At 49.5% G+C, this 26009-nt stretch overlaps 9 protein-coding genes across 9 annotated transcripts; 4 read left to right on the top strand and 5 right to left on the bottom strand.

The window, feature by feature from the left end:
• Positions 1 to 882: 882 nt before the first annotated feature.
• Positions 883 to 2308, bottom strand: FTJAE_7123 (acetyltransferase; the record flags this gene model as incomplete). The annotated part of the gene is made up of 4 exons (XM_037353808.1): positions 883 to 1246; positions 1311 to 1759; positions 1810 to 2053; positions 2103 to 2308. 4 exons carry the CDS (start codon positions 2306 to 2308, stop codon positions 883 to 885), a joined length of 1263 nt encoding a protein of 420 aa, XP_037205862.1.
• A 1324-nt stretch (positions 2309 to 3632) lies between these two features.
• FTJAE_7122 (NAD+ kinase) lies at positions 3633 to 4613 on the top strand (the record flags this gene model as incomplete). Its single annotated transcript, XM_037353807.1, has 1 exon — positions 3633 to 4613. One exon carries the CDS (start codon positions 3633 to 3635, stop codon positions 4611 to 4613), a length of 981 nt encoding a protein of 326 aa, XP_037205861.1.
• A 1957-nt stretch (positions 4614 to 6570) lies between these two features.
• Positions 6571 to 8649, top strand: FTJAE_7121 (lysophospholipase; the record flags this gene model as incomplete). Its single annotated transcript, XM_037353806.1, has 2 exons — positions 6571 to 6646; positions 6779 to 8649. The coding sequence occupies 2 exons, from the start codon at positions 6571 to 6573 to the stop codon at positions 8647 to 8649; spliced, it is 1947 nt and encodes a 648-aa protein (XP_037205860.1).
• Positions 8650 to 9176: 527 nt separating this feature from the next.
• Positions 9177 to 10312, bottom strand: FTJAE_7120 (oxidoreductase; the record flags this gene model as incomplete). Its single annotated transcript, XM_037353805.1, has 2 exons — positions 9177 to 10224; positions 10272 to 10312. 2 exons carry the CDS (start codon positions 10310 to 10312, stop codon positions 9177 to 9179), a joined length of 1089 nt encoding a protein of 362 aa, XP_037205859.1.
• A 719-nt stretch (positions 10313 to 11031) lies between these two features.
• Positions 11032 to 11694, top strand: FTJAE_7119 (glutathione S-transferase; the record flags this gene model as incomplete). The annotated part of the gene is made up of 1 exon (XM_037353803.1): positions 11032 to 11694. The coding sequence occupies one exon, from the start codon at positions 11032 to 11034 to the stop codon at positions 11692 to 11694; it is 663 nt and encodes a 220-aa protein (XP_037205858.1).
• Positions 11695 to 14610: 2916 nt separating this feature from the next.
• Positions 14611 to 15250, top strand: FTJAE_7118 (extracellular membrane CFEM domain protein; the record flags this gene model as incomplete). The annotated part of the gene is made up of 2 exons (XM_037353802.1): positions 14611 to 14830; positions 14889 to 15250. The coding sequence occupies 2 exons, from the start codon at positions 14611 to 14613 to the stop codon at positions 15248 to 15250; spliced, it is 582 nt and encodes a 193-aa protein (XP_037205857.1).
• A 746-nt stretch (positions 15251 to 15996) lies between these two features.
• FTJAE_7117 (uncharacterized protein) lies at positions 15997 to 16990 on the bottom strand (the record flags this gene model as incomplete). The annotated part of the gene is made up of 2 exons (XM_037353801.1): positions 15997 to 16064; positions 16111 to 16990. The coding sequence occupies 2 exons, from the start codon at positions 16988 to 16990 to the stop codon at positions 15997 to 15999; spliced, it is 948 nt and encodes a 315-aa protein (XP_037205856.1).
• Positions 16991 to 17483: 493 nt separating this feature from the next.
• FTJAE_7116 (aminopeptidase Y) lies at positions 17484 to 20729 on the bottom strand (the record flags this gene model as incomplete). Its single annotated transcript, XM_037353800.1, has 5 exons — positions 17484 to 19056; positions 19105 to 19939; positions 19991 to 20022; positions 20070 to 20360; positions 20407 to 20729. 5 exons carry the CDS (start codon positions 20727 to 20729, stop codon positions 17484 to 17486), a joined length of 3054 nt encoding a protein of 1017 aa, XP_037205855.1.
• A 937-nt stretch (positions 20730 to 21666) lies between these two features.
• Positions 21667 to 25790, bottom strand: FTJAE_7115 (uncharacterized protein; the record flags this gene model as incomplete). Its single annotated transcript, XM_037353799.1, has 7 exons — positions 21667 to 22218; positions 22266 to 22580; positions 22628 to 22851; positions 23044 to 23261; positions 23309 to 23691; positions 24321 to 25424; positions 25473 to 25790. 7 exons carry the CDS (start codon positions 25788 to 25790, stop codon positions 21667 to 21669), a joined length of 3114 nt encoding a protein of 1037 aa, XP_037205854.1.
• Between the last annotated feature and the right edge of the window lie 219 nt (positions 25791 to 26009).

Genomic DNA, 26009 nt, shown 5'->3' with positions numbered 1-26009 from the left:
AACAAACACCTTAACTTAATTAACTCTCCTCTTCCCTTCGAGACACACTCGATTCAACGCTACTCAGTCCTTCCCCCGCGTTCTCCCCCACCCCCGCATCGACTCTCACCTCCCGAACCAATAACGGCCCATAGAGCGACCTTGGATGCCGAGGCTCCTCTCCAATTTCGACTCTAGAGAGTCAAGCTTAAGTTCCAAACCTGAATTCCTAGCCTCTCGTTGGGCGCTTGCGCGGCGGCGCTAATTTATGGTTGTTTTGACCTGGACTCATCACTGAGCTGTCACCGGAGAGGGCTTGCAGTAGCTACTATGTAGCATCCATAGCAGACACACACAGGCAGACAGACCAATATCCAAGGGCTAGCTAGCTTGGGTTGAAAGCAGTGATTTCTTTTTGCGGCAATTCTTGCGGGTCGTTGGCTTGGCTGTCGGCACGCACCGAAAGATATCCAGTGATATCCTTTCACAGTTCTAGATTCCAGTAGTCAAAATGTGTCATTCAACGCTTTGCCATATACCAATACTCTAGCTGAACCATCAAGAATGCCCATATCTCGGACACTGCCCGAATCCTCTTCCTTACACGCGTCATCTCATCATGTCGTGTCCTCCTCTTTCATGTACCATCCCAGACCAGACCAGTTTGCGCCTCGGTATCTCATCCACATCGTAAACATTACCAGAAAAAGATCAAATCCAAGCCAGAACGTCCGTCCCGCCCACACCTTCAGTGTCCCGTCCTGTACCCTGTCTAATTCATCTCGAAGGATTTGTGCAACCTTCAACGTTCATGCAATCCTCCATTTCATTTCACCTGCGGCGGCCAAGCACCGAGTCCTATAATCTTATTTGCTTTGTTCCTGACCGAACCTCGGCTCATGTTCAACGAAACGCGGATGACACAGTCGAGAAGGACTTCTTGACGTTGTGCCAGATTAACCCAGCGGTACCAACAACAGCAAAGATCTGAAGAATCTCCCAAGGCTTTCGAGTCTTGACCTCGGTCTCGATGTAGTCGATCTTACTACCAGCCGTACGGGGGAAGCGACCGGTCGTCAGGTACTCTTCCATGAGTGCATCCTTCTTGTACCACTCCTCGCGCAACCAGAGCTCAAACGCCTTTTGGTCGTGAAGGGGCATCTCGCTGATTTTGAAGCGGCGCCAGTGGAAGTTGACCGACTTAGGGGCCCGACCTTGGAAGTAGGTGCTCACCAAACCAAAATATTCCTCACCGAATCCACCTCGGCTAGACGCGTCTGTCAGTCGACAGTTACAAAGCTGTGTAACGGGGGCTTGAGGTTACAACTTACGGAATTCCCTCATATGCGACCGTGCAGTCGTAGACGTATTCAATGCTTCCCTTGAGCTCGTTCAGACAAAAGAACATGCCAGTGCTTCGTGGAAGCATAACATGGTCTGGGTCCTTGAGGTCGTTTTTGGCAGCCCAGCCAGCCGACTTTCTACGCCCATTATTGGAAAGGTTCGTTCCTTCGGGGAACAAGAGCAGCCACATGGGGTCCATATACGATCTTCCATTAGGATCAACCTTGCGCTGCTTGAGTTTGTTGAGGCGGTAGGCGAGGCGGGGCTGATCCGAGGCCATCTTTCGTGACATGAAGATGAATCCGTAGAAGCGCATTCCCCAGCCAATGAAAGGGATGTGCTTGAGAGACTCCTTGAGGATGATATAGATATGCCCATGCATGCCAGGAGAATTGGCGTAAGCAATCCACCACAGATATAGCCAGTCAGTATAGATCTGCGCAAGGGTTAGTTTCCGTCAACCTCGTGAGAAGCAAACTACCGTACTTGATGGTTGGCAATCATCACCAAACGCTCAGGGAACTCGAACTGAACTCCCCCATCGGGTCGCAGTTTGATCTGACCAGCTACCGACTCGTCACCGCTGATTCGGATAGTGGTCGGGCCCCAAATCTGGGTCATGGAAGTTGTTGTAAGACAAAAAGATTGTTTTGTCATAGCCATGTAAGCGTAGTACCAGTCACGATTGACGAAGTACAAGGGAGAGCCGATAAGCTGGGTAAAAAAGATGCTACCGTCATGTTAGTTGCCTGCACCTATGAGGGACTCTGTGTTCCTACATCAAGCAGCATGTGTTGAAGTATAGGGCGAACAAGGAGCCGCGCACAATCTGCATCAGAGCTCCATGACCTTCTTTTCCCGAAGGATGCTCCTCTTTTGGTTTGGGCTTCTGCTTCTCTGCTAAAGACTTCTCTGCGAGACCAGCAAGTAGCTCTGGTGAAGGGATCACCGTCTCCGGTGGGCCATCGGTTTTGGTGTCAGCCATGGCGGCGTCTCTGTTCGTCTGTGTTGTCTATCAGATGTCGTTATAATGTTCTTTACGAGGTATCACGTCGATCAAAACTGAATAAACGAAGAGGCGCCCTCTGGACTGTTATATCTCGTGTCTGCCTTGTTCGAGCTAAGAGAATGCGAGGGGTCGCGTGGCACAGTCTACAAAGTTAGAGACAGAAACCTAAACTTCCGACCTCGTGGCGTAGAGATAACGAGAGTGAAAGACACAGTCACGGTCTATCGAAGCTCAAGATGAAGAAATCTGACGAGGCTGCGAGACATTGTGCATGTGATTCAAGGTCAAAAGTCCAGGCTTAAGCTCAGCTCGAGCTTACCTTGTTGCTCTGACGTGCCTGCTTGTGGTTAGCTGTTAGCGCAGGTGACATCAGGCGGATGCGTCGGAGGGCGGAGGTCCTATGACGCCTAAAAACGGTGCACGGTGGTTTACAGATGCCGATCAGATTTGACCAATGAGAAGCTTCGAATATGAGATCACTTGGCATAAAGTTGTTGGATCTGCGTTTATAGAAGCTATCGCGGGAGAGATAAGACACTTTGACAGGTCATACACAGACTTCAGCTGATCAGGGCCTTCTGCCCTCGAGTCTTTAAAGTTTGAGTCGATTTTCAGGGTCTTGACACTGTGAAATGGTCCCTTGCAGCGAAAATCTTTTCTTTTCGTTCTCAAAGTCGAATGTTGGAACAGGAAGGCGGTGAAGATCAGCCCACCTCTAGCTCTTCAGTGCATTCTGCCAAAGCCGTCGCAAAGCCGCATGGGGCATCACAGTAGCTCCCGTCTTCGGCGTCATCTGTAGGCAAATTTAACCAGCCTCAACGGTTTCTTTTCTTTTCACATGCCATGCCGAATTCCTGGTACCATGTCTAGAAGGTCCCTCTTACGAGGCCTGACTCTCTTGAGGCCCAATAGTAATCAACTACCAACATGTCGCTTTCTAACTCGGCCATCCACATTCACCCTGGCACCACGAACATGCCGTCTTCTATCCACAACCTCGACCCATCAAACGTCCGAGATTCGCAGCATCGCAGAACTCCCGAATAGAATAAGCCCACGATATCTCCAGAGCACAAAGCCCGGGTCATCGCTGTTATCGCTAAACTGGCCCAAACCCCCTCGAAATCTCCTTATCATCCACAAGCTATACTCAGATGCCGTCGTCGAGGCTGTCGTCAAATTCTCGACCTACCTCCATAATGAATATCCAGAAGTCAACCTCGTGTTTGAACCACGAATCGCCCAATCGCTAAAAGGCCGTCTCGATTTTCCTATTTATGCGTCGGACTCTCGATCCAATATGGCAGACAAGATCGACATCATCGCGACTTTCGGAGGAGACGGCACTGTCCTACGAGCTGCAAGTCTCTACAAGCTCCATGGTTCTGTTCCTCCAATTCTGTCGTTCAACATGGGGACATTAGGCTTCCTTGGCGAATGGGATTTCAGAGAGTACAAAAAGGCTTGGAGGGAGACGTTTATGAGTGGTAGTGACGTCGCTACCCGTGAGGCCAACTATCCTCGAGGTGATTGGGACAAGATAAGTCCAGTGTCATACACAGCATGGGAAAGGCATAAGGGTAAAAGCATGGGAGCCCAACGAGCATCCAAGGTGCTACTCCGTCACCGCATCAAGGCTGATGTGTTTGATCCGTCTGGTAATAACATCAATCATTGGTTGTCTGATACTTTGTCAAGCGAGGCAAAGACGGGGGCGAAGGCGCTAGCGGTACCTCATGAGCCATCACCATCGCTGAGAGCTATCAACGAGATCTCGGTGCATCGGGGATCTCATCCCCATCTAGCTATCATTGATATCTACCAGAATGGCCACTTTCTTACAGAGACCACTGCTGATGGTATCCTAATCAGCACCCCCACAGGCTCAACGGCATACAGTCTAAGTGCAGGGGGTCCAATTGTTCATCCACTTGTCAAATCCCTCCTCATCACGCCCATCAGTCCTTGCAGTCTCAGTTTCCGATCCTTGGTGCTCCCGCTAGACACCAAAGTCACATTACGAATGAGTCGCAAGAACCGCGGCCGTGAACTTGACCTCAGCATTGACGGCAAGAGGTGTGCGGGAGTGTCCCCAGGGACAGAGATTCGGGTAGAAGGCGAATTTGTTGGACGAGCCGGTCCCGGGGAGGAGTGGCATGGCGGTGTACCATGTATGATCAGGACTGAGGATGATGATCCTTGGGTAGGTGGCTTGACTGGCCTACTCAAGTTCAATCATCCTTTTGGACGAGAACCTGGTGGGGACGAGTATGCCGATTAGGCAGTTGATGAGATATGCCTACATATGGATGCACATATTGGTGATTATTTGATACCCATACGTTTGGAGAATAATGAAGTCATGAGGAGAGCTAGCACTCTTAATGCGATAAGAAATCGAAATCACAAATGCTTCTACAAAGCAACATTAAGGCTACCAATAAGCTTATAGACAACTTTAAACGAACACTAAAGTACCTAAGGTCACCGACTTGTTGTTACTCCATGCTCAGTGTTTCGTAGCACATATGCATTTCGGGCTCTCTGTTCTTGAGTTGCCTGGGCTGACCTTTCAACACGAGATACAGAATAACATGATGACAGGCTTAGGGCTGAAAATCGCAGCCAATTGCAGTAGGATGGCGCGCAGCAGTAAGCGGCGTATCCTACAAAACTCCGGATCGGCCGAGTAATGAAGCCATGGGCGGTCCGCGGACGTGGATTACAGCCACTCAGCGTGAGCAACTACCCTTTTCAGAGGCAACGGTGATCCAAGATGGATTCACTGCGCGCTGACAGATGGCAGTGCATAAACCAAAGCAGAAGATCTTTGTCGATGGTCCACAACAGCTGACAAGTGGCTCAGATACGTGGCAGAACAAGCGAAGACTCGTTCAAAACAATACGAGTATCTAAGCGCTCTTGTGATCATATTCCATGTGAAGAAGCATCAGAAAAGAAGCCGCCAAGCCGTCTTGGCTCTCGAGATTAGCAACGGCGGTTTGAGCTGGGCGGGTTCCCTTTAATTTCGCCGCCAGGGGTTTTTTCCTCAAACATTCCGAGTCCTTGTGGATCGGGATATTTTGATGACCCATGATCAGCCGACTCCAGTTGTTTGATGTTCCATTGTAATGTCACTTGGGGGTCTCTTGTTCTGCGGATCTCAATACCCAGCCTTTGGTGATCTTGCTATCACAATAGGAGACTGAGGTGAGGTCATTGTTTGACTCGGCGCGCGGTTGGACTTGTTGAAGTCATGCAGCGGGTGTTCCTGGAACGGTTACAAGGCTTGTTAGTGGCTGGGTCGTACAGGGGATGTTAGCGGGTGGTGGGCAGTAACTTAGACAGAGAGGTCATTCATGTCACATGTATTGAACTCGATACAAGGGCAACGGGAATTATCATACGCGAGTTGACCTTGATGATCAGTGAAACATGAATATTCAAACAATTATTATCACTGATGCTCACAATGGATTGTGGCGAACAATCCTTCCTCCGTTCCGCGGAGCATCCAACTCTAAAATAGAAACAAAATAGTTACAGTGCAGTATCACACATCCTGTGTCATTGCATCAGACCGATACAGCGACGGCTCAGAGAGGCGGCGCAGGGCTGGGCGGATTCTTGGCAATGAGGCAGAGGCAGAGAAAGAGGGAGAAGAAGAAGGGCAACGCCTGTAAGAAAATGGTGGCTCTTGGCTAATTGATGACAGAGACACAAAGAGAGAGAGAGAGAGACAAGCTTAACTATTACTCTTAAATATACAATACGAACCTTGTTCCCTTTTCTCTTACTCTATTTCAATCAATACCTTGCCTTGCCTTGCTTGCCCTGGCTGATGAACGCAAAAAGCACGGATCAGAAACCGTTGACGATACGGAACCGATACTGACTGCCAATTAAACTGACCACCCCACACTGAATCCTTTCCTTTCCTTTTCTCTACATACCCTTTCTTATTATACCCATCACAACCTCGACCTCGTGTTTCTTGGTTTTTTCTTTATTCCCTTGTTTTCTCTTCATTTCTTCTTTTTCACGGCCAGTTTCTTCTTATTTGCATATTGACTCTTTTGGCATTTACCTATTCATCTTGGACCACCCTTTCTTCGATCCGATCACCAATTCATCGATACACTACAGCAACAACTCGAATTGTTCGCTTCCATTCCTTCCGGAGCTGCGAATAGCTTCCGTCTTTCTTATCGCTCCTTTATCCGCCTGAGGCCGCTGTCATGGCCATTTCTTCGGGCCTCGCCCTTTTGCTGGCTGCCAGCGCCGCATTGAATCCCGTCGCTGCTGCACCTTCGAGTAAGTCGACACTCTTTCGCGACCGCGCATGTCGTTGAGCGCATGGAACCTGGTGTGGCGCGGTCGCATGCATTTTCTTACCCATCCCAGATCTTGGGGTCGCGGATCGGAGCTAACGTGATCCAATCGCAGTCGACGACGCTTTCGTCGCCACCTCCAATTCAGATTTCTCTCCCCGATCAGTATCAAAACGAGGCACGCCTCAAGCCCCCGATGGCTACGTACCCTCCAAAGTCGATTGCCCGAGTACACGACCGACGATCCGAAATGGCTCTTCCATCTCGAGCATGGAGCGCGACTGGATCCCCAAGCGTCGCAACGAAACCATCTCCCCTATTCGAACCCTCTTGAAGCGTCTAGCGATTCCCGAGTTCGACAGCGAGGAGTATCTCAAGGATGCTGAGACAGATGCTACTGCGCTTCCTAATATCGGTATTGCTATCTCTGGAGGTGGCTACCGTGCTATGCTTTGCGGTGCTGGTGCGCTGGCAGCTTGGGATATTCGTTCTGATGGAAGCGACAAGGATGGAAATCTTGGTGGTCTTCTACAAAGTGCGACATATCTTTCTGGTCTCTCCGGTGGTGGATGGCTTGTGGGCAGTTTGATGATGAACAACTTTACTTCTGTCCAGGAAAGCGTGAACTATCCTGGAGTCTGGCAGTTGGAGAATTCGATCCTCGAGGGCCCTGAGAACTACTCTCTTCTCCAGTACTACAATACGATTTTCGATGCCGTCTCCGATAAGAAGGATGCTGGTTATGAACGATCTCTTACGGATTACTGGGGCCGCATGCTGTCGTACCAACTTATTAATGCTACGGATGGTGGTCCTGCATATACATGGTCTTCCCTTGCAGATGATCCTGACTTCTCTGAGGGCAAGGCTCCTATGCCCATCATTATTGCGGATGGTCGCGCGCCAAACGAGACCATTATCAGTCTCAACGCGACCAACTTCGAATTCACACCCTGGGAGCTCGGTTCTTACGATCCCGTTCTCCAGGGCTTCGTTCCTCTCAAGTATGTCGGTTCCGAGTTCGACAACGGCAAGCTGCCCAAGGACAAGTCGTGTATTGCCGGTTTTGACAACGCCGGTTTCGTCATGGGAACTTCTAGCAGTCTCTTCAACCAGATCGTTCTGTACCTCAATGAAGACAACAACAACTACGTTCCTGACGGTGTTCCGGATATCGCCGTCGAGGCGGTAACTTCTGTTCTCAAAGCTATTGGCTCTGACAACAACGATATTGCTGACTGGACTCCTAACCCCTTTAAGGGCTGGAACGATGAGCATAACCTGAGCGCCGACTCCGAGCGACTCACCCTCGTCGATGGTGGTGAAGATCTCCAGAACATCCCTTATTATCCTCACATCCGAAAAGATCGTGAGGTCGATGTCGTCTTCTCCTTCGACTCTTCGGCCGACACCGACTACGGCTGGCCCAATGGCGCATCTCCCATCGCCACCTACGAGCGCTCTCTCACCAACATCTCAGAGGGCTCATCATTTCCCTCTGTCCCCGGCAAGAACACATTCCTCAACCTGGGCCTCAACACCCGCCCAACCTTCTTCGGCTGCAACGCAACCAACATGACCGACCCCTCACCCCTCATCGTCTACATCCCCAACTACCCCTACGTCTACTCCTCCAACATCTCCACCTTCCAAATGAGCATCAACACCTCCGAGCTCTCCGCCATCATCGAGAACGGCTACGCTGTGGCCACTATGCTTAACGGCACGCGCGACAAGGACTGGCCCGTCTGCGTTGGCTGCGCAATGCTGTCTCGCAGCTTCGACCGCACAAACACCACTGTTCCTGATAAGTGTCAGGAATGCTTCACGAATTACTGCTGGAATGGAACTCTTGATGAGAGAGAGCCCAGCGAGTATAACCCTACTTTCATCGGCGAGCAGATCGAGGTGGAGAGCTCAGCGTCAAAGGCCAGCAGCGCCTTTATCGCCATTGCAGCTATTGCGGGATTTATGCTCGCCATTTAAAATGAATGAAAAGTTGAGGAAGATTATATATATTTCTGCTTTTAGGGGTTATGCATCGGAGTTTTGTTCTATCTGAAGCGCCGTGATCTTGAAGACATGGATTCATGAGGAAGTTTATAGGGGTTGGATAGATGATGAGTTGGAGACTCGTCTTATTATTTACCGAAATTCTCCATATTGATACGATCTGGTGAAGTTTATTGTGACTTTGAGCATTCGGTATGCGGCCTACCAGGCTTGCAGTTTGTATATACGATGACCTTCTCGGATGGACCTTGCTCTTGTACTGAAGCTCAGCGAGGGTCATCAGCAAAGTCACTTCATATTGACTACCTACGCACGAGGTACGTGTTTGTTATTGCTTCCTCGGGCAATCTTAGCTAGGCGATAACTGTTGATCGCGTCTCAGGTTTTCCGGGCAGGTAGATTCTCACGACAACTTCTCACGTCATGACACATACTCAAAGACACCGGCTCTTCCAATCCGTAACTTTTCTTCATTAAATCATTATATATCCCTAACTTCTCTAAGCAAAAGTGACATCCTTGCCATTCTTGGCACTCTCAAAAACACCCTCAATAATCTGCAAAACATCCCTCGCCTCAGACGCCTTCACAGGAACATCCTCCTCCTTCCCACTCTCAACAGCCTTTCCAAGCTGAGCATAGAAAGCCTTGTAGGTGGGTGTCTCAATGGACGAAATAGCCTGCTCCTTGGCCTTCTCGTTATCATCAACGACGACCAACTTATACCGAGCTGGGTCCTCCTTTCCAAAGTCCGCATCAGTAGCCTTCGCACCAGCCTTGAGCGCATCTTCTTGTGTGTCGAGACCGAGCTTGCGGAAACTTCCCTTTGTGCCGCGGACCCAGAAGCGGGGCTGCTCGAGCTCGGCGCTGAGAACGCTGATGCGGATGTTTACGAGGAGACCGTCGGGGTAGGTCAACTCTGCGGAGACACCGTCTGGATTCTCAAAGTCGAACTTTCCTTCGCGTTGAGAAAGGAGACGGCCGTGGACGGACTGGGGTTTGCCGAAGAGAACGTAGGCTTGGTCGATGAGATGAGTTCCCAGGTCGTAGAGAGCGCTGCCGCCTTGAGAAAGGGGGAGGTCCAACTTCCAGTTCTTAGAGGGCACAAGACGATAACGGTCAAAGTGGTTATCGAACTGAACGATACGGCCAAGTGTACCCTCCGAGATGATCTTCTTAAGGGTAACAAAGTCAGCATCCCACCGTCTGTTCTGGTAAACAATAAGGAGCTTTCCATTCTTCTTGGCAATCTCAATAAGCTTATCAGCCTCGGCAGAAGTAGGAACAAAAGGCTTCTCAGTCAAGACATGCTTTCCAGCCTCGAGGGCAGCTTTTGTGAGCTCAAAGTGGTTGTTGGGGGGAGTGCTGATGACTACAAGGTCGACTGCAGAGTCGGCGAAGAGATCCTTGTAGTCTGTGTAGTGCTTGATATCGGGGTAGTCAGCGGGAGCTGAGTTACCCTCCTTGGGAGAGCGTTGAACGATGGCGTGGAGTTTGAACTGGGGAGTTTGAGTGAGGAAGGGGATGTGGAAGATTTTGGCGGACATGCTGTTATTGTCAGCTGATGATATCACGAAGAGGGAGATGGAACTTACCCATAGCCCACGACACCAACGTTGAATGTCTTTCCGCTCATATTGACTGTATTTTCCTTGATGGTATATGTCTGCTCTGAAGGATATTTTAACAAGGGATGCTCTCGACTTTTATAAGTTATGAGATCAAGTTCTCGCCATTTCTCCAAGAGCCTCCACAGGATGGAATTCCGTCATGGGTGCGGAGTCGTTCCCCACGGCTGCTTCGCCCTTCTTGGAGACTCCGGACTCAGTGAGCGCCACGATTGGTGTGATACAGTGGATTTGGCCGAGAAAGTCGGAGATGTAGTGAAGGTCCAAGCGAGAAAGTGTGGTTTTCTTAGTCATTTGCTCAACCCTTTATATTCTTTAGCAGCTATTCACAAGATGAGGATATTTGTAATCTGAAATGGCGTTATATGAATCTACTTTTGTTTGTAGAGATTTCGTGATATTGCGGAGTGTCCGTTTTGGGTGGTCTTTGATATGAGCTGATGTACACTGGTCGGTCCGAGCACGGTCTTTCGGCATCTTATCATGATAAGAATCGGATAGTGATAAAGCGGTTGAGACGCCGAAGATTACGGGTCCGTCTCTCATGATATGGCTCCGTGCCGGACTCGACATTTTTGCGTCTCGCGTGCCGATGTGGATCCCCGGACAACGCCTCAAAGTCCGGCCAACAACCGAAACGCGAAGTCCAAAAACACCAAATTATAAAAAGTCACGATAAATCAAATAGAGTAGATAGAATAGCAATTCATCAAGCAATTCGATAATAATGGCATTTAACAAAGTCTCGCAATTTACCATCTTTCGTGGCCCTGGAAAACCAACCGCCTTTCCATGGTCCCCCTTCGTCATCAAACTCGAAGCTCGTCTTCGTTTCGCCAGCGTGTCCTACAGGGTAGCCGAAGGATCACCGAAAACTGCACCACGAGGAAAGATCCCATACATTGAAGCTGAAGGCGAGACTCTTAGCGACTCGACGTATATTATCAAACGATTTATCGACAATGGTCTCATTCCTGATCTTAACGCAAGCTTGACCCCTGTTCAGAAAGCACAAGATCTTGCGTTTAGAGCTCTTTTGGAAGAAAAGGTTTACTTTTACGGCACTCGCGAGAAATGGTGTGATAATTATTACATCATGCGTTCCAACATCTTTGCTTCTATGCCGTGGCTTCTACAGGTCGTTATAGGATATTTAGCTGCTCGTGCAAATGCAAGAACTGCGTATGGACAAGGAACGGGCCGTTTGACAGATGAAGAAGTCAACGAGTTAAGAGAGGAAGTTTGGCAGAGTGTTGAAGCTTTACTTGCTGAGGCGAGGATGAGGAACAAGGGCGATGGACCGTTCTGGGCTCTTGGTGGTGATGAGCCTACGGAAGTTGATGCGACGATATTTGGCTTTATTGCTTCGTCGTTGATCTGTGAAGCGTGAGTTTACTTTGCTGATGAGTTGGGGTTATGCTAATGGCGCATTTAGAGCGCCGACTTCCGCGGCTATTATGAGGAAGCATTCGAGTTTGATGGAGTACGCGGGGAGGATTCATGAGAGGTATTTTCCTGATTATGAACGATGGGAGTAGAATGGGCTGTTGGCACTTGTGAGAGGCGCAAAGCTGGAAGTATAGAACCTAGATCTCTTGGTGTACAGCATTAGCAAGCAAGACAGTCGAATACCATAGATAGATCTCAACCAGACTCATCCCCAAGAATCAGGGTACATGCCAACAATTCCCATCATGAGTTCCTGCATGAAATCTCCAATACTTGTAAATCATCTACAAGACCGTCAGCCAAGTTTACTCCAATCCAACCTTGCGTCACAGCATGTTTCATCCCCCATATTCTCTATCAAAGGCTCGACGTCAGATTATCTTTTTCCATGAAACTGAAGTTCAAATGACGTTGTCCAAGTTTTTGAGCTCTTTTTCCCCTTCCTCCCCCGCCAAGATGCAGGGGTTTGAGGGTGATTGGTGGTAAATACCCTCTGGCGAATCAGGCAAGACGGGAACTCCCCGTGCATTGTTGGTGATGATATTCTCAGGAACAAAGTCAACTTCAACGTGGGAGACAACTTCATATGCTTCAATTGATCTTCAGCCTCGGTACATACAGACTAGAAATCCTATGAAACTCCAACTTATAGCTCAGCCTTCTCCTTACATTTATTAACGGAGATTCGCCGTGTCTCAAGACATTCACCAACCAAGGCAGATCTACCAACCAACACGACACCAGGCATGCAAACCCGAGCTGAGATGGTTGCATACAGCTACCCATTAGCTATTTTAATCGCTGCAGAATGAAAAACCTCGCTCTGCCCCTGGAAACTACGCCGCAAAACGGCTTCAGTGAGGGTGTGGTGTCGGTCGTCACCGTCGACTCATGGTGCCGGAGGGGGGCATATAGGTGACGATGCATAAGTGCATAATGAAGATTGATGAGATCTCTTGTGCTACACAAGTTATCCACGCCTCATCAGCTCAGCTTATGTTTACGGTGTGTTTTAATCAGATCTTGAATCAATCTCATGATTTTTAATGGGAAATGCTACCGCGACGGTTCGTCTTTCATGCATGTTTGCCAAGTCGGCAGCGGCGGATATTGTCCACTTATTGTGATCAGACCATTTCGATTCCCTTCCCTTCCCGCGTAAGAAAGATCCCGCTAACAACGACTTCTCCAGACTCCAGATTCTACTCAGCTCCCAACAGCACCTCACTCCTCCATAATAATACCGCGTAAATCATTACTGTTCTGTAGAGTGCTAGAAACTCGGACACTTCCGTTGCCTCGCATGTGAGCCTCGGCGTGGCGGTCCAAAAGAGCGGTTAATTCGAGCGCATTTGTCCAGTGTAGGAAGGCAGTTGGTCAAGATCCCTGCAAGCCTGACAGGGTCCCCTTTTATTCCCGGCTACAGGGGGTGTTTAGTGACTGTGGGTGTATTTTGGTGGGTGTGTAGTAGAGTGTGAGATGCGGGGGAGTTTTGGGACACCGTGCACTGGGGGTTGAGTTTTGATGAGTAAGAGAGAGCAAGAGAGAGAAATCAGGCATTGACTTGAAGAGCTGGTCAAAGGACAAAGGAAGAGGAACTAGCGGTCAATTTCTATCTTAGCATGCTAAACTGTAGAATTAAAGATAGTGCTATAGAGCTAAGGTATAGTGGTCAATTGACCAACTCACCTCTGGCACAACTGTCAACCCATTAGCATCTCTTGTTCCTGCATCGTTGGCGTCCCCGTCTTGCAATGCAATGCACTGAATGGGTTGGTTGCCTCATCATCAAACCTGTTTTCTTTGCCTCTCTTTTCCCTATTCCCATTTTAGTTCCTCTCCCTTCCTCTCTTCCTTTCGGCTTTGCCGCTCAAGTCGGGCCTAGTTCCCAAACTCCCCCATCAATCGGCCCTCGGATTAGTAGTGACCCTTGTACTCCAGCATGTGACTTGGCCAAGTTCAAGTCCTCCCCGTTGAAGGATTCTCCTGATGGCGTCAACTTACTGCTGCAGTCTCTTCTCCAATTGAAGCTTTGTTTTACCCCGGAGATCGTAATAATAAATCTCAAGAGAACAAAAAAAAGGGGAGCATTGTCCAATATCCGGGGGTGGATCGCAAATCTCCAGCTTTTTTCTGCTGCTGGTTTGATGAACTAGACAGTTCGTGCCATGTTCATGTTCCTTTTTCAAGGTCAATCTCCGAAAAGTTCATCTTGAAAGTCACAGAAGAACCGAGAACTTCACATGCCCTAGCGCTAGACCCGTCTCCGCATCTCGCCCCCGGACTTTGGCATCACCCCCTCGTCGATCTACTCGGCCGTGTGTATCGAATCCGGAAGCCCGCCCCGCCCTCACAACGGCATAACACGCCCTCTGACTGTCAGTTACCACAGCAAGAATAGCAACTAGCACCCCCTGGTAGGAGTTCCCTGTCCTTCTTTCAACCTCCCATTCGTCCAACTCCCCCAGCTTCCGGCTCGTCGCAGCGTATCCCGACCCCCCTTCCACAGTCCACTCACACTTAGACTCCAGAAAAGGAACGAGGATCAGAATCAAGAACAAGAAGTTGACCTGCAAGTCTGCAGCAAGAAGAGGCTGGTCTTCCCTGTAATGGTTAACGGGCAACGGCACCCTCACGCTCTAACCAAGTCGAGCTGAACTTGTTGATTCCTTCACATACATAAAGCCCTTTCTCGTCCATCTCTCAAGCTTTCCCTTCTTTCTTTTCCTCCTCATCCACTCGCTTCCATTGGACCAATTCAGCATCAGCTTCAGCCTTGCCTCTCTACACTCGTTGTGTCTTCCTCGCATAATCAACAAGTTTTATCAACTTTAGAAAAAGACAACCAACCTTCAAGATGAAGTACTCTTTCGCCATTGCTGCCCTCGCCACCGCCGTCTCGGCTCAGACTCTCGCCGACGTCCCCAAGTGCGCTATTCCTTGCCTTGACGACGCCATCACCAGCAAGACCGACTGCAAGACCACTGATCTCACCTGTGTCTGCAAGAGCTTCGACGATGTCCGAAGCGCCGCTACCTCTTGTGTGATCACCAAGTGTGGTTCCGACGTTGCCATCAGTAAGTTCCCTACTCACAAATACATATGACAAGACATTCATGTGCTGACTCACCTCAGACGAGGTTCTCCCTGCTACTGAGAAGCTCTGCTCTGGCGGCTCCGGCTCCGGTTCCGCCGAGGAGTCCTCCAAGGCCGACACCACCAAGGTCGAGACCTCCACCAAGGTTGTCGTCACCACCAGCGCCGTCGAGACCACTGCTGTTGAGACCACCGCCGTCGAGACTACCTCTGTCCCTCCCGTCGTTGAGAGCAAGACCACCGCTGTTCCCCCCGTCATCGAGACTCCCACCACCAAGTCCGAGGCTGCCGGCGGTGCCACCAGCACTCCCGCTCCCTCAGGTGTCGGCGAGAACAGCGCTGCTGGCCTCAAGGGTCTCGGCGCCATGGCCATGGCTGCCCTCATGGCTCTTGCTCTGTAAACAGAGTCAATTATGACCGCCAATTCCTCACCGTGAAAAAGAAACTACTCAGTTTTTTGCACGTTGAGGTGACAGGCATTGTTACGAGCTGAAAGGAAAGTAACGAGGAGGAATGGAATATGTGTACATGGGAATTGGAATTGGATTTGTGATTGGAATCACGGGTTAATAATTAATGGTCTTGAACCACCAGAATATAGCAAATATACCAGTGACACTTGTCTCATTTCTCTGCCCTCAATTGATCGTGAATTTGCAAACCGTGAATCGAAAGCCATGAATCAACAAACTGAGACAGTCAGAATCATACCACCAAAATGGTGATCAAAATCCTCATCATCCGAGTAAACACTCACCTTCTAGAAGTAGACCTAGCAAAACATGACTAGTCATCTCCCAGTAAAAAAGTGGTCGACGTCTGTCGCCGTTTCTGGCACAATCGGCGCCCGAAAACCTTACGCGGCCTCATGCGGGGAGTGCAGCGAGCGATGTCACGCCGTAAATAGACAAGACCAACCAATTCATTCATTATGTGGCTGATGATATAGTTTCGATCGAGATCCAATGGAAATCATTTCTATTATGCATAAGATCGTGGCAAACTTGTCTAGTCTTTTGAGGGTCAGCTTCGTGATGCTCAGTTATGGGCCAATGCTCACTGTACACGTCTATTATTGTTTGTCAAAGGGTCCTTGAACAAAGGAACTGGGCCTCGTATTCTTGACCCAAGTTTGTTTCACGTCGTTTCACTTCTTGGCTGCTTCGATCTCTTCGACCCAACCGCAGACTCGCCTTGCAACTTCTAAGCTCGCATCTGAACTCGTTAGCAACCGCCACAAACGTCTCGATGACCAACTTACCCTCTCTCGTGCAAAAGGCATGAGGAATATCCCCTTCATCCTGCACAATCCTCGCTTTATCTCCTCTCTTTTCCACGATGCCGTCCCTCTCGTCATCATGAATCCAGTGATCTTTCTTGGCATAGAACAAAAAGAACTTTGGTACTCCATTCTCCTCTCCTGTCGTCTCCCATAGGTCGTCGTTCCACTTCTCTTCAGTTATCATCCCCAGCTCCGTCAATCCCAGATGAACTGCCTGCAACACGTCATCTCTACTCTTCAACCATCGCGCAGTGACGTCTGCACTCGCAGGTGTAAAGCCCAGAAGGCGCTGAACGATCCATGTCACGCTTGCGACACTGAACAGGCCGAGAAGAAGACGTGCGAGTAAACAAGCTGCAGTGTCGAGGAAGGGAATGAATCGACGCAGTAACTCGAACTGTACACCATTGGATGACCGAGCGAGATGCGTAAGCGTCGGACATATCAGAAATCCATGTCGAAGCTTCAAATGCGGCGCTCGCTCCGGATTCTTCATATGGCGATGAAAGATCTCAACAGTGATGAAAGACCCAACAGAATGGCCCATGAGAATCACAAAGTCGTACCCTTTTCCTTTGACCGCAACGATATCGTACATGCCCTCGATCTGTCCCTCCAAATCCCAAGGTTTATTCTTTGAAGTAAACGGCTCATGGTCGTCGTCGCTGAAGCCAAGCAAGTTTGTGCCGTAGATATCATAAGCAGTGTCTGTCTCGATCTTGTCTAAAAGGCCGCGCACATGGCTGAGGAAGTCGGTGTAGTACTCGATGAGGCCCGGATTACCACAGATGTAGTGAATGAGGGCTTTCTGTTGAGCCCCTCCAGAGCGTTCTGAGGGCAGCCATATTTGAGGTGCCATTGTATATTGCTGAGTTATGGTGAGGGTTGAAGTGAAGCTGTGGCATTAGAGATAAGGGATGACCTAGATGACGAAATCCTTGGCGGAGTTTTCAACCAACCCGAGCTACCCGGTAGCAAGATAACGAGTCCGAACATGAATACTTATCCAAAGCGTTGGATCGATTGGTGTTCAATTCCTCGTGTATTTGCATCTTGATATGGCTTTAAGTTTAAGTAACTGGCTTAAGTCCATGTTTACCGTGGCATTGCACCAGATCTCACTCACACACCCTTCAGACCATTAAGCATATTCGACAGTCATATTCGTTACGGCACTCAGGTTACTCAATCATTAAACAGTAGGCCAAGCCAAACCAAACCAATGCACCAAATCAGTCCCAAACTCCACCCATGGCTAGCACCATGCCTTGAAACCATACTCAGGAGCCACTCTAGAATGCTTCAACCAAATCTTGCAGGTTCCGGTCATGCTCGTGTACTATCTATCCTCCTCAGACTTTATGAGTCTTGCGAACCTCTACAAGTCCAACATTCTTCTTGGTGACTGCTGCCCAGGTCGGCATATACTTCAGAAGCTCGTCAAGAGCAGGGATCGTTCCAGGCGTGTTGGCATCACTGTAAGCGCAACTGACAGTGACTTCGAGACGATCTGCTGTTTGTTCCGCTGACCGCACCCTTAATTCGTGGTCTTCCTGTGACTCAATTTCTTTCTGACCCGAGTCCTCTGATGCAGAAAGAGCATTTCGCTCATTCAGATATAAGTTCAATGTCCAGGGCCGATCTCGATCGCGGCGCCACAGCTGGACGCTGCTGAAACCCTCTGAGGGGAACTTTCCGAAGCGAGGATCTCTTGGGCTTGCACCATCCACGGCGAATCCATAGATAGGTCGCGATGTGCGAACATAGCAAAGCCTTGAATCAATGGCATCAATTCGAAGCCGTGCTTTGCTTCCATCGCTGCCATATATCGTCTCAACTGAGATTAAATCATCAGGAGTCTTATTCCTATACAGTCTGGGGGCCAACGAGGAGGCATCGTATTGGCAATCTGCTAGATCTCGTCCAACAGCTGGCTGACACTTGATCTCCTGACCCAAGGTGCTCGGTAGGGTGCTGATGACGGATCGCGCATAATCCTCGAGTCCTACGATGGACACTGTGTTGGTACCATTATCTAGGTCGATGACTTCTTGGAAGTAAAACTTGAAACGGTTGCTATCGGAGAATGGGAATGCGACCAGGTTGTAGATAAAGGTGCCGGCGAAAACACACAAGAGGAACAACGGAATATGGTGAGTCACACGGTGGATGAAAGGCGTGAGTGGGAGCAACAAGAAAATGCTCAATATGCCCAATGACAAGACGGGAACAAGGAGGCTACCCCCGTCGGTACCAGTCATCTGGGTAGCAGACATGACAACCAGGCCAATGTTTCCAAACAGGATCACGGGTACCGGAGCCAGAAAGAGGAACTGGAGAATCCAAGTCCACGTAGGAAGGCGTCCAGACCAACTCTGCTCATGATCGAAAGGCTGGTATCGTCGCATACTAGGCGGAGAGGGCGAGTTCTCAGCAACCGAACGGCGATATGTGTTGGCAAACGAGGTCGGGGCGTTGGACCCGTATCCTGATTCACCGGATCTAAGCGGCGTAGTCTCGGTAGCATCCTCAGATCCGTCCTCGTCATCATCCGCCTCAGCGTGAGCAGATCCACTCTCTGTCTGAGGTCTCGATTCATGCTCATTATCACGGCTAGAAACATCTCGTGCCTGATGGGCGTCGTGTAGTTGCATGGCAAAGTCGTGTTTCCCGAGCAATGCGAACTGCTCCAAAAGAGAAATGAACAGGGCGAGGAAAATGGCCGATTGGAAGAAAACGGTTGCATAAAGGGCACCAATATGCATACGATCCTCTGCCACAGCACACACAACTTGTACACCCCAGCCAAGCGCAAAGAGCCACATCAAAACGAAGCCTCGATGAAGTGCACTGGGTCGAACAAAACTGGCTCCACGCATGATGAGCCAAAACGAGAAGTAAAAGATGGAGAGAGTCATAGACCACCTGAAGGATATTAGTTTCTGATATATCAACAGAGAAAGAGCCACTTACACAGCGTATCCGCTGCTGTAAATAATCAGCGGATTGAACTTAGCAATCAGAAGAGTCGATGCGATAGTTAGTGCTCCAGCAAAAGCGAGGGCAAATGGAAAGCGGAAGAACCCCTTCCAACCGCCCAACACAACTGGGTCATCGTTAATGTCGTGATGCATCTTGATGTCTCTAGAAAAGTAGTAGTATTTATCCTTGCGAGCCAGGATGTAGGTGAAGGCAATGAGGATCAGTGGCGTGGCGACGAGAAGTGTTAGAGACCATGCAAAGAGTCCTCTAAGCGCGAACACGGCCCACGCAGCACCAAAGATATCGAACCAGACACCCTCAGCTTGCTTGCCATTCTGGGCAAGATCAGAGTTGCCATCGGACCGTTCGCCGTTAAAGATGGTACCAGTTGTCTTCGACAGGTGCTCAGTCGACGCGAGAGCAGCTGAGAGCATGTGCCAAATGCTGTCAACAGACGTGTGCCGTGTATCGTCCTGGTTGGTATGGTACCGAGCGCGAGGCTCATAGAAAGCAATGTCAAGTCCTCTTTGTCCATAGGCATCTGCAAAGATCTCGTAATCGGTTGCGCTCTTGATCACACCTCTCTCGAAAGCATTAGCAGCAACAACGGACCCCAGCGGATGAGGGCTCTTGGAGTAGGCCTTTGCAGCCTGCAAGTCAGTGGTACGGAAAAGCAGCGCGCGGCCTCCAGCTCCTGCGCCTTCGAGGTTGACGAATGTGTGAATGAACAGCAACAAAGGACTGTAGCCAAAGGCTCTAGCGCCAAGAAGTCCATCCTCTTCGGCGTTGTTGAAGAGGAGAACGATGCCATTCTTGGGTTGGCGTCCTTTGAGTGTAAAGTAGCTCAAGAGCTGGAGCATCGACACGCAGGACATACCATCGTCGGTGGCACCAAATCCAGTGGAAACGCTGGAACACCGTCAGTTGAGGACCATCGACTTTTCGTTTTTACCTACGAATCAAAGTGGCAATTGACAAGAACACCGCCCTCGCCACGGAACTTCTTGTACTTGGATTCATCACGCCACCATTCACCCTCGGGGTCGTTTTTGCCGTGGATGTAGACATAGTAGTTGTTGCCCTCAAAGTACTGTCCCAACCACGTTCCCTTGGAAATGTTAGAGCCCATGCGCCGAGCAGTGTTGTAAGTCCAGGAAACGTTGGAAGTTCTGTCATCGAAGAGCGTTGCTCCACGAGGCTTATCCTGAGCTGATACAAGCGAATCTTGGTTCTCCATAGAAGATGTTCTACTCTTGTTAACTATGTGCGTAAGAGATCGGAACAGAAACTGACCTCGAGTGCCAAACTACACCACCAATCGTTTCGGCGGTATATGACATATCATTGCGATCAAGGATCTCCTTGGTGCGTTTAATGATGAATTCGCGTACTCGGTCATTTTCGTGACTGTTGTAGGGATGATAGGCGCGAGTAATGGTTTGTAGATCGAGCCATGCCTCGGTCAAATTGAGACCCTGATACAGCGACCGATCAGCCGGAGCTGAAGGGACAGTTTCGTGAACCCAGATGAGAGGAATGAAAAGAGCGAGATATATAACGGTCGTCCAGAACGACACAGGCCCTGGCCGGAAGGCAAGAGGGTTCTTAGCCCTCATGATGAGATGATGATGATTTGGTTTGAATTGGAGCTGAGGTAATCCTAGGTGACGCGCCTACGTCAGTGCGTCGCGGAATGGAAAATGTCTAGGTAAAAAGTATATGACGATTAAAGTTGTAGGATCATGGTCAGGTCTCGAATCAGCGCGTAGTAGTGCAGAGGCTGAGAATCACGAAAGAAAAGAGCCAAGAAGATGGAAGATAAGACAAGACAAGGCAGTTGAGGGAGAGAGTACGAGACAGAATGGAAGAGTCAGATGACCCTCGTCATGAAAATGAAACAAGAAGGCACTGCACCAGACACCTCAAGAACGCGACTTCCTCAGCGCGTCCTAGTCACCTCACTCGAGCGTACCAAAAAAACTGAAAATATCGTCGAGTACCGAAACGAGATGAGAGTTTGTAGAACTTGATGAGACGAAGCAACTGTTCCATGCTGATTGCGTTGCTTCCATTCCCTTGTCACATGGCCCAAGCTCCCTGTTCCGGGTGGTAAAAAGATACGTACAATGACGCCAGAACCACTGCAATGCGGGGTCTAGGTACGCATGTATGAGCTGCATTAAATGACTTTACGTGCATAAACAGGGCATTTCACAATTGGAGACATTCTTCAAAATTCACAGCGATACAAGAGACAGACAGATCATAACTAAAACGACTCAATTATCAAGTACAAGTTGCCTACGCGATTAGTTCCTTGCTTTTAGTGAATTATCTCGCAAAAACACAAGCTGAACATCAAAGCTCGTTGATATAAAGCAATGAAACGCAGTCTTATATTGCAGTCAGTGGTTAGTTCGCTGCCACGTTAGAAACGATCGCTTATCCTCCGCTGTCGGTGTCCGGTTATATAACGATTCTTAAACTATAGTTGAGGTTTAAAGCTGTGTCAGAATGCCTCCCAGAACAAAACAGCCTTGTTAGTCTGCTCATTTAGGCACCGGGAGGTGGGGGAGGCGGAGGCTGATCACTGGGAGGTGGTGGCGGGGCATCTCCAGAAGGCGGCGGAGGAGGTGCAGCACCGGCATACTGCTGAATAAAGGCGTTAATGTCTCCCAAGCCTGGGGGAGCACCAGGAGGAGGTGGAGGCGCGCTGCCAGGAGCACCAAGACCAGGAGGAGCTCCCATTCCAGGGGCAGCACCGTAAGCACCATAGCCAGGATAACCAGCATACCCACCCTGAGTTCCAGGAGCCTGTTGCGCCCAGGGAGCAGCGGCACCTGAAGCACCTGCATAAGCCTGTCCGTAGTAGCTATCGGCACCGCTACCGCCTTGATGGTCGTCGTTACGACCACCGCGATCTCTAGCCCAGGGAGCTGCCGATCCACCTTCGTTAGAATCCTGGTTGCGGCTGCGCCATGGTGCAGGACCACCAGTAGGGCCTCGCTGCCAAGGCTTCGCGTCTCCGTTGTTCTGAGCGCCAGGGCCGGCCTCGATACGCGCAGGGGCTCCAGAAGACCCTCCACCAAGCTCTTGCATGAGTTGCTAATGCGTGTTAGTATTGTAAGTCGGAGAGAGAGCGGATTTCTTACCTCGTATTCACGGTCAACATCATCTCCGCCACCGATACGACCAGCAGGGCGAGCACCAGCATCATTCTGGCGCCAGCTAGCACCACGCTGTCGGTCGGGACAATCGCGAGCCATATGACCAGCGTTGCCACAAACGCGACAGATGATGCTTGCAGTGAAGTTTTGCTTCTCGGGGCAGTCGTACTTGCGATGGCCGATCTTGCCACAGTTCTGACAAGCTTGGTTCTCGTCGTCTCGGAGGGTACCGTTGAGCGCGGCGAGTTCTCGGAGCTGGTTTCGCTTGAGTTCGTTCTGGCCTTCAGGAATAGACGCAGCCTGGACAGTGTTAGTATATAGCTTTTGGGACTTGGAGGTAGACTTACAGTCTCAATGACGTTGTGGATGAGCTTCTTGGCCTTGTTGACCTTCTCTTCGGTATCGGCCATGATGAGACAGTGCAGATCTTCTTCCTGGTTGCTGGCGTGCGCGGCATCAGACCGACCCTTACCCTCCTTTACGGAGCCCTTGCCACGAATGGCGATCTTGGCACCTGAGTCTCCTTCCATTTTCTTCAGAGTATTACCACGAGGTCCGATAAGTAAACCAACTTTAGTACGAGAGAGCTAGTGTTAGTGTCTGATTCGCAAAGATTAGATGAACGTGTAAGGGTTAGTCCATTCGATGAAGGACCAGGCCTCAAACACCACCGGGCGTGATGGTGAGTCTGATCAAACTCCAAAAGGAAAACAAAAACAGGGGAATATTTTGGTAAGTAGGGTTAAAGGGTTAGCAATCATACTGAAGTTAATTTCCGGATAATCGTTAACAGGAACATAGACCTTCTCCTGAGTCTTTGTAGGTCTACGATAATCCTGTGGCGGGTGGTAGTTAGGAATGGTCTTCATGGCCTTCTCGATGAGCTTGTGGCGCTCATCTTCAAGCTTCTTTCGGTATCGGTACTCTCGTGTATTGATACGTCGACCGTGGTTGTCGTACTGAGGAGCGGGAGAAGGAGATCTGTCATGAGTTAGCAATGAATGGTATTATCAACAAGGAAAACTTACCGATCACCGTCGGCTGGGACGACATCGTCGATGCGAAGCTTCTGGGAGATTTCCTCGATACGCAAATGCAGTGTGTAGGCCTCAAGCTGTTCACTTGTCATATTGGACAAGATAGCAGTGGGCAAGCCCATGAGGCCAGCCGCTTTGTTCTCGGATGCATCACCCCATCGGTTTCGCTTCTTTCGTCGTCGAGGTCCATCAGCATCGCCGCGAGGCTCAGGATCGCGTCCACGCTTCAAGTCGCGATCGACTCCAGCGTTGCCATTAAACTCCTCCTCCTCATCTCCGAAGCGACGCTTCCCGAGAGGGATGTTGTTGGAACCGGTGATTCCTTGGCTTCTCCACGACATTTTCGAGCGATACGCGATCAAACTTTTGATGCGCTGGGAAAAAGGTATATGATGGTCCAGAAAAGAGCTGGACTTTCGTTGTGGATGTCGAAAGTTCAAAGTGGGTGCCTTGGTGCTTTCAAATGATATGGGGCGATTTGACGGGTCGGTGAAACACGCAGCCGGAGACCCACGTGACTTGCCTGAATCAGTTGAAGACTAGCACTGTGAAAAGGAAATGAAGAGGTCTTATATGACAGTGAACGATTAAAATTTTTATGGGAATGGGGATATCAATAACAGCGTGACTCTACGGTTTCATTGGATGTCATGTATATGTAGATTATGTTGCTTTGAAACGTAAAAACAAGGTTCTAATCTTGATAGGTTACATGCCTTGACTTTCTCACCGAGATATCAGACAAGTGATTACAGTGCCAGGCCATAGCAGCCAGACAAAACAGAGTTAGTCTGGCAAAAGACCAGAAGATTTTTCAAAGCCTATATCTAAACCCGACGACCTGCCAATCCGTCACATCTGATTCGGGGTCCAAGAAATCTCCATGCCCCTGACCATCCCCTTGTACAACACCCCCTGAGCCAGCACTTCCAACGATGCCCTCTTCTCTTATTCGTCTTTCATTCACCCCTTTTAGATAGGCTCTGAGACACGCAGCACAGACTGTGGCTAAGCTGTAGCAAATAGTGATAGCCTTGAAAGCCGTCTCGTATAGTGGATCCTCAGACCTTAGGAAGAAATGCGGACCTGCCATGTTCCCAACACAATATGTGATGAACAGCATGGCCGTTATTGTCATCTTCTTGGTAACACCTCGGTAATTAGATTGTACGAGGGCCATGGTGAGCGGCATTGCTGCAGAACCGCTCGAGAGGAGGAAGTAGGCGAAAAGATGGACGCTGTGAGGCACATTGTCTCGTTTGTAGATGATTGCACTGCCAATGACACATGGCATGATAACAACGACGATCAAAATGCAATTCAGCGTGCGGAATCGGCCAGCTAGGTATCCGCTTCCTGATATTATACCTGCTGATAGAAGTGAATAAGGTATGTTGATGAGCGTGGATTGCAAATTCGTGAATCCGAAAGACTCGACCACGATATTCGCGAAACTTTGGGATCCGCCATTCGGAATCTGCGTGAATAGCTCGATACCCACGATGAACCAAGATTTGGGGTCGATCAGGCACTCACGGACTTGATCCCATTTCCAACTCGTATGTTCAGTCGTACCAGTACCAGAAGACACCACACGTCGTGCCGCGATTCTTCTCTCCCTTGGTGTGAGGAAAGCGGCTTTAGAGATGTTGTCTGGGAGAAAGAGAAACAAAGGTATTGCCCACACAAAAGTCGTGGTGCCTAGGATGATGTACATCCACCTCCAAGGTCGTATCGATGCTCCATCGACATGTCCAACTGCAAATGCAAGCAAACTGGCCACCAAGCCGCCAACAGAGTTTCCAGAAAACCAGATTCCAACACGAGTCGGCATCTCATCGCGAGTATACCAAGTCGATGTCAGAAACATGAAACCGGGCGTTATCGTGGCCTCTGCGACGCCTAGAAGAAATCGTGCCACCAAGAGGCCACCGAAGTTATGGCATGCTGCAGTGAGTGCAACGACCGAGCCCCAAAATAGTGTGTTGACTGTGAGGTATTTACCAGTTGGAAGACGTGCAACGAAAACAGTTGTTGGATATGTCCATAGAAGATAGCCTAAGTAAAAGACGCTACCGACCCAGCTGTATTGCTGGCCTTTGAGATGCTGCAACAATGTCAGTGGTGGAGGGCTGGGATCGAATGTTGGACATACTGTATCCTCTCTTAGTCCAAAAACAGCGGCGCTGGATAGAATGACCTTGTCCATGAAATTCAACATATAGGTTATGAACAGTAATGGAATGATGACTCTGTCAATCTTGGCCAATACTTTGGTTGCAGCTTCATCGTCGATAGTGTCTTCTTGAGGCAATAGGATACTGCCGGCAGAAGAATTATGTCTATGGCTATCTAAGAGCGGAAGGTTTGGATTGTTGTCGACTTGATGTTCTGTGAAGCCGTTTGGTTCATCGTCAAGTGCTGGTGAAGCATCTCTTCCGTCCGAGGTTTTGGTTGAACATGGCTCATTCATCTCTGCTCTTGCAGGATGGAGTGATAGCGAAAAAGAAAAAAGAACCGCATTTATCTATTCCCATAGTTTCGTTGGCGTTAGGTTTCCCATGTTCAATTATTTCTGAGAAATGATGACTGTTGAGAGGGCAGAAAGCTAAGTGCTTGAAAGATAACGGTCAAGCGTACAAGTGCGAATAGCTCTCTGATACTGTACTGGGCACGGACAGATGTGGGTGAT

The sequence above is a fragment of the Fusarium tjaetaba genome, assembly GCF_013396195.1.
Source record: "Fusarium tjaetaba strain NRRL 66243 chromosome Unknown NRRL66243_c0000140, whole genome shotgun sequence".
Classification (NCBI taxonomy): domain Eukaryota; kingdom Fungi; phylum Ascomycota; class Sordariomycetes; order Hypocreales; family Nectriaceae; genus Fusarium; species Fusarium tjaetaba.
Note: the sequence above shows the minus strand (reverse complement) of the source record. Positions and strands in the feature narration are given on the sequence as shown.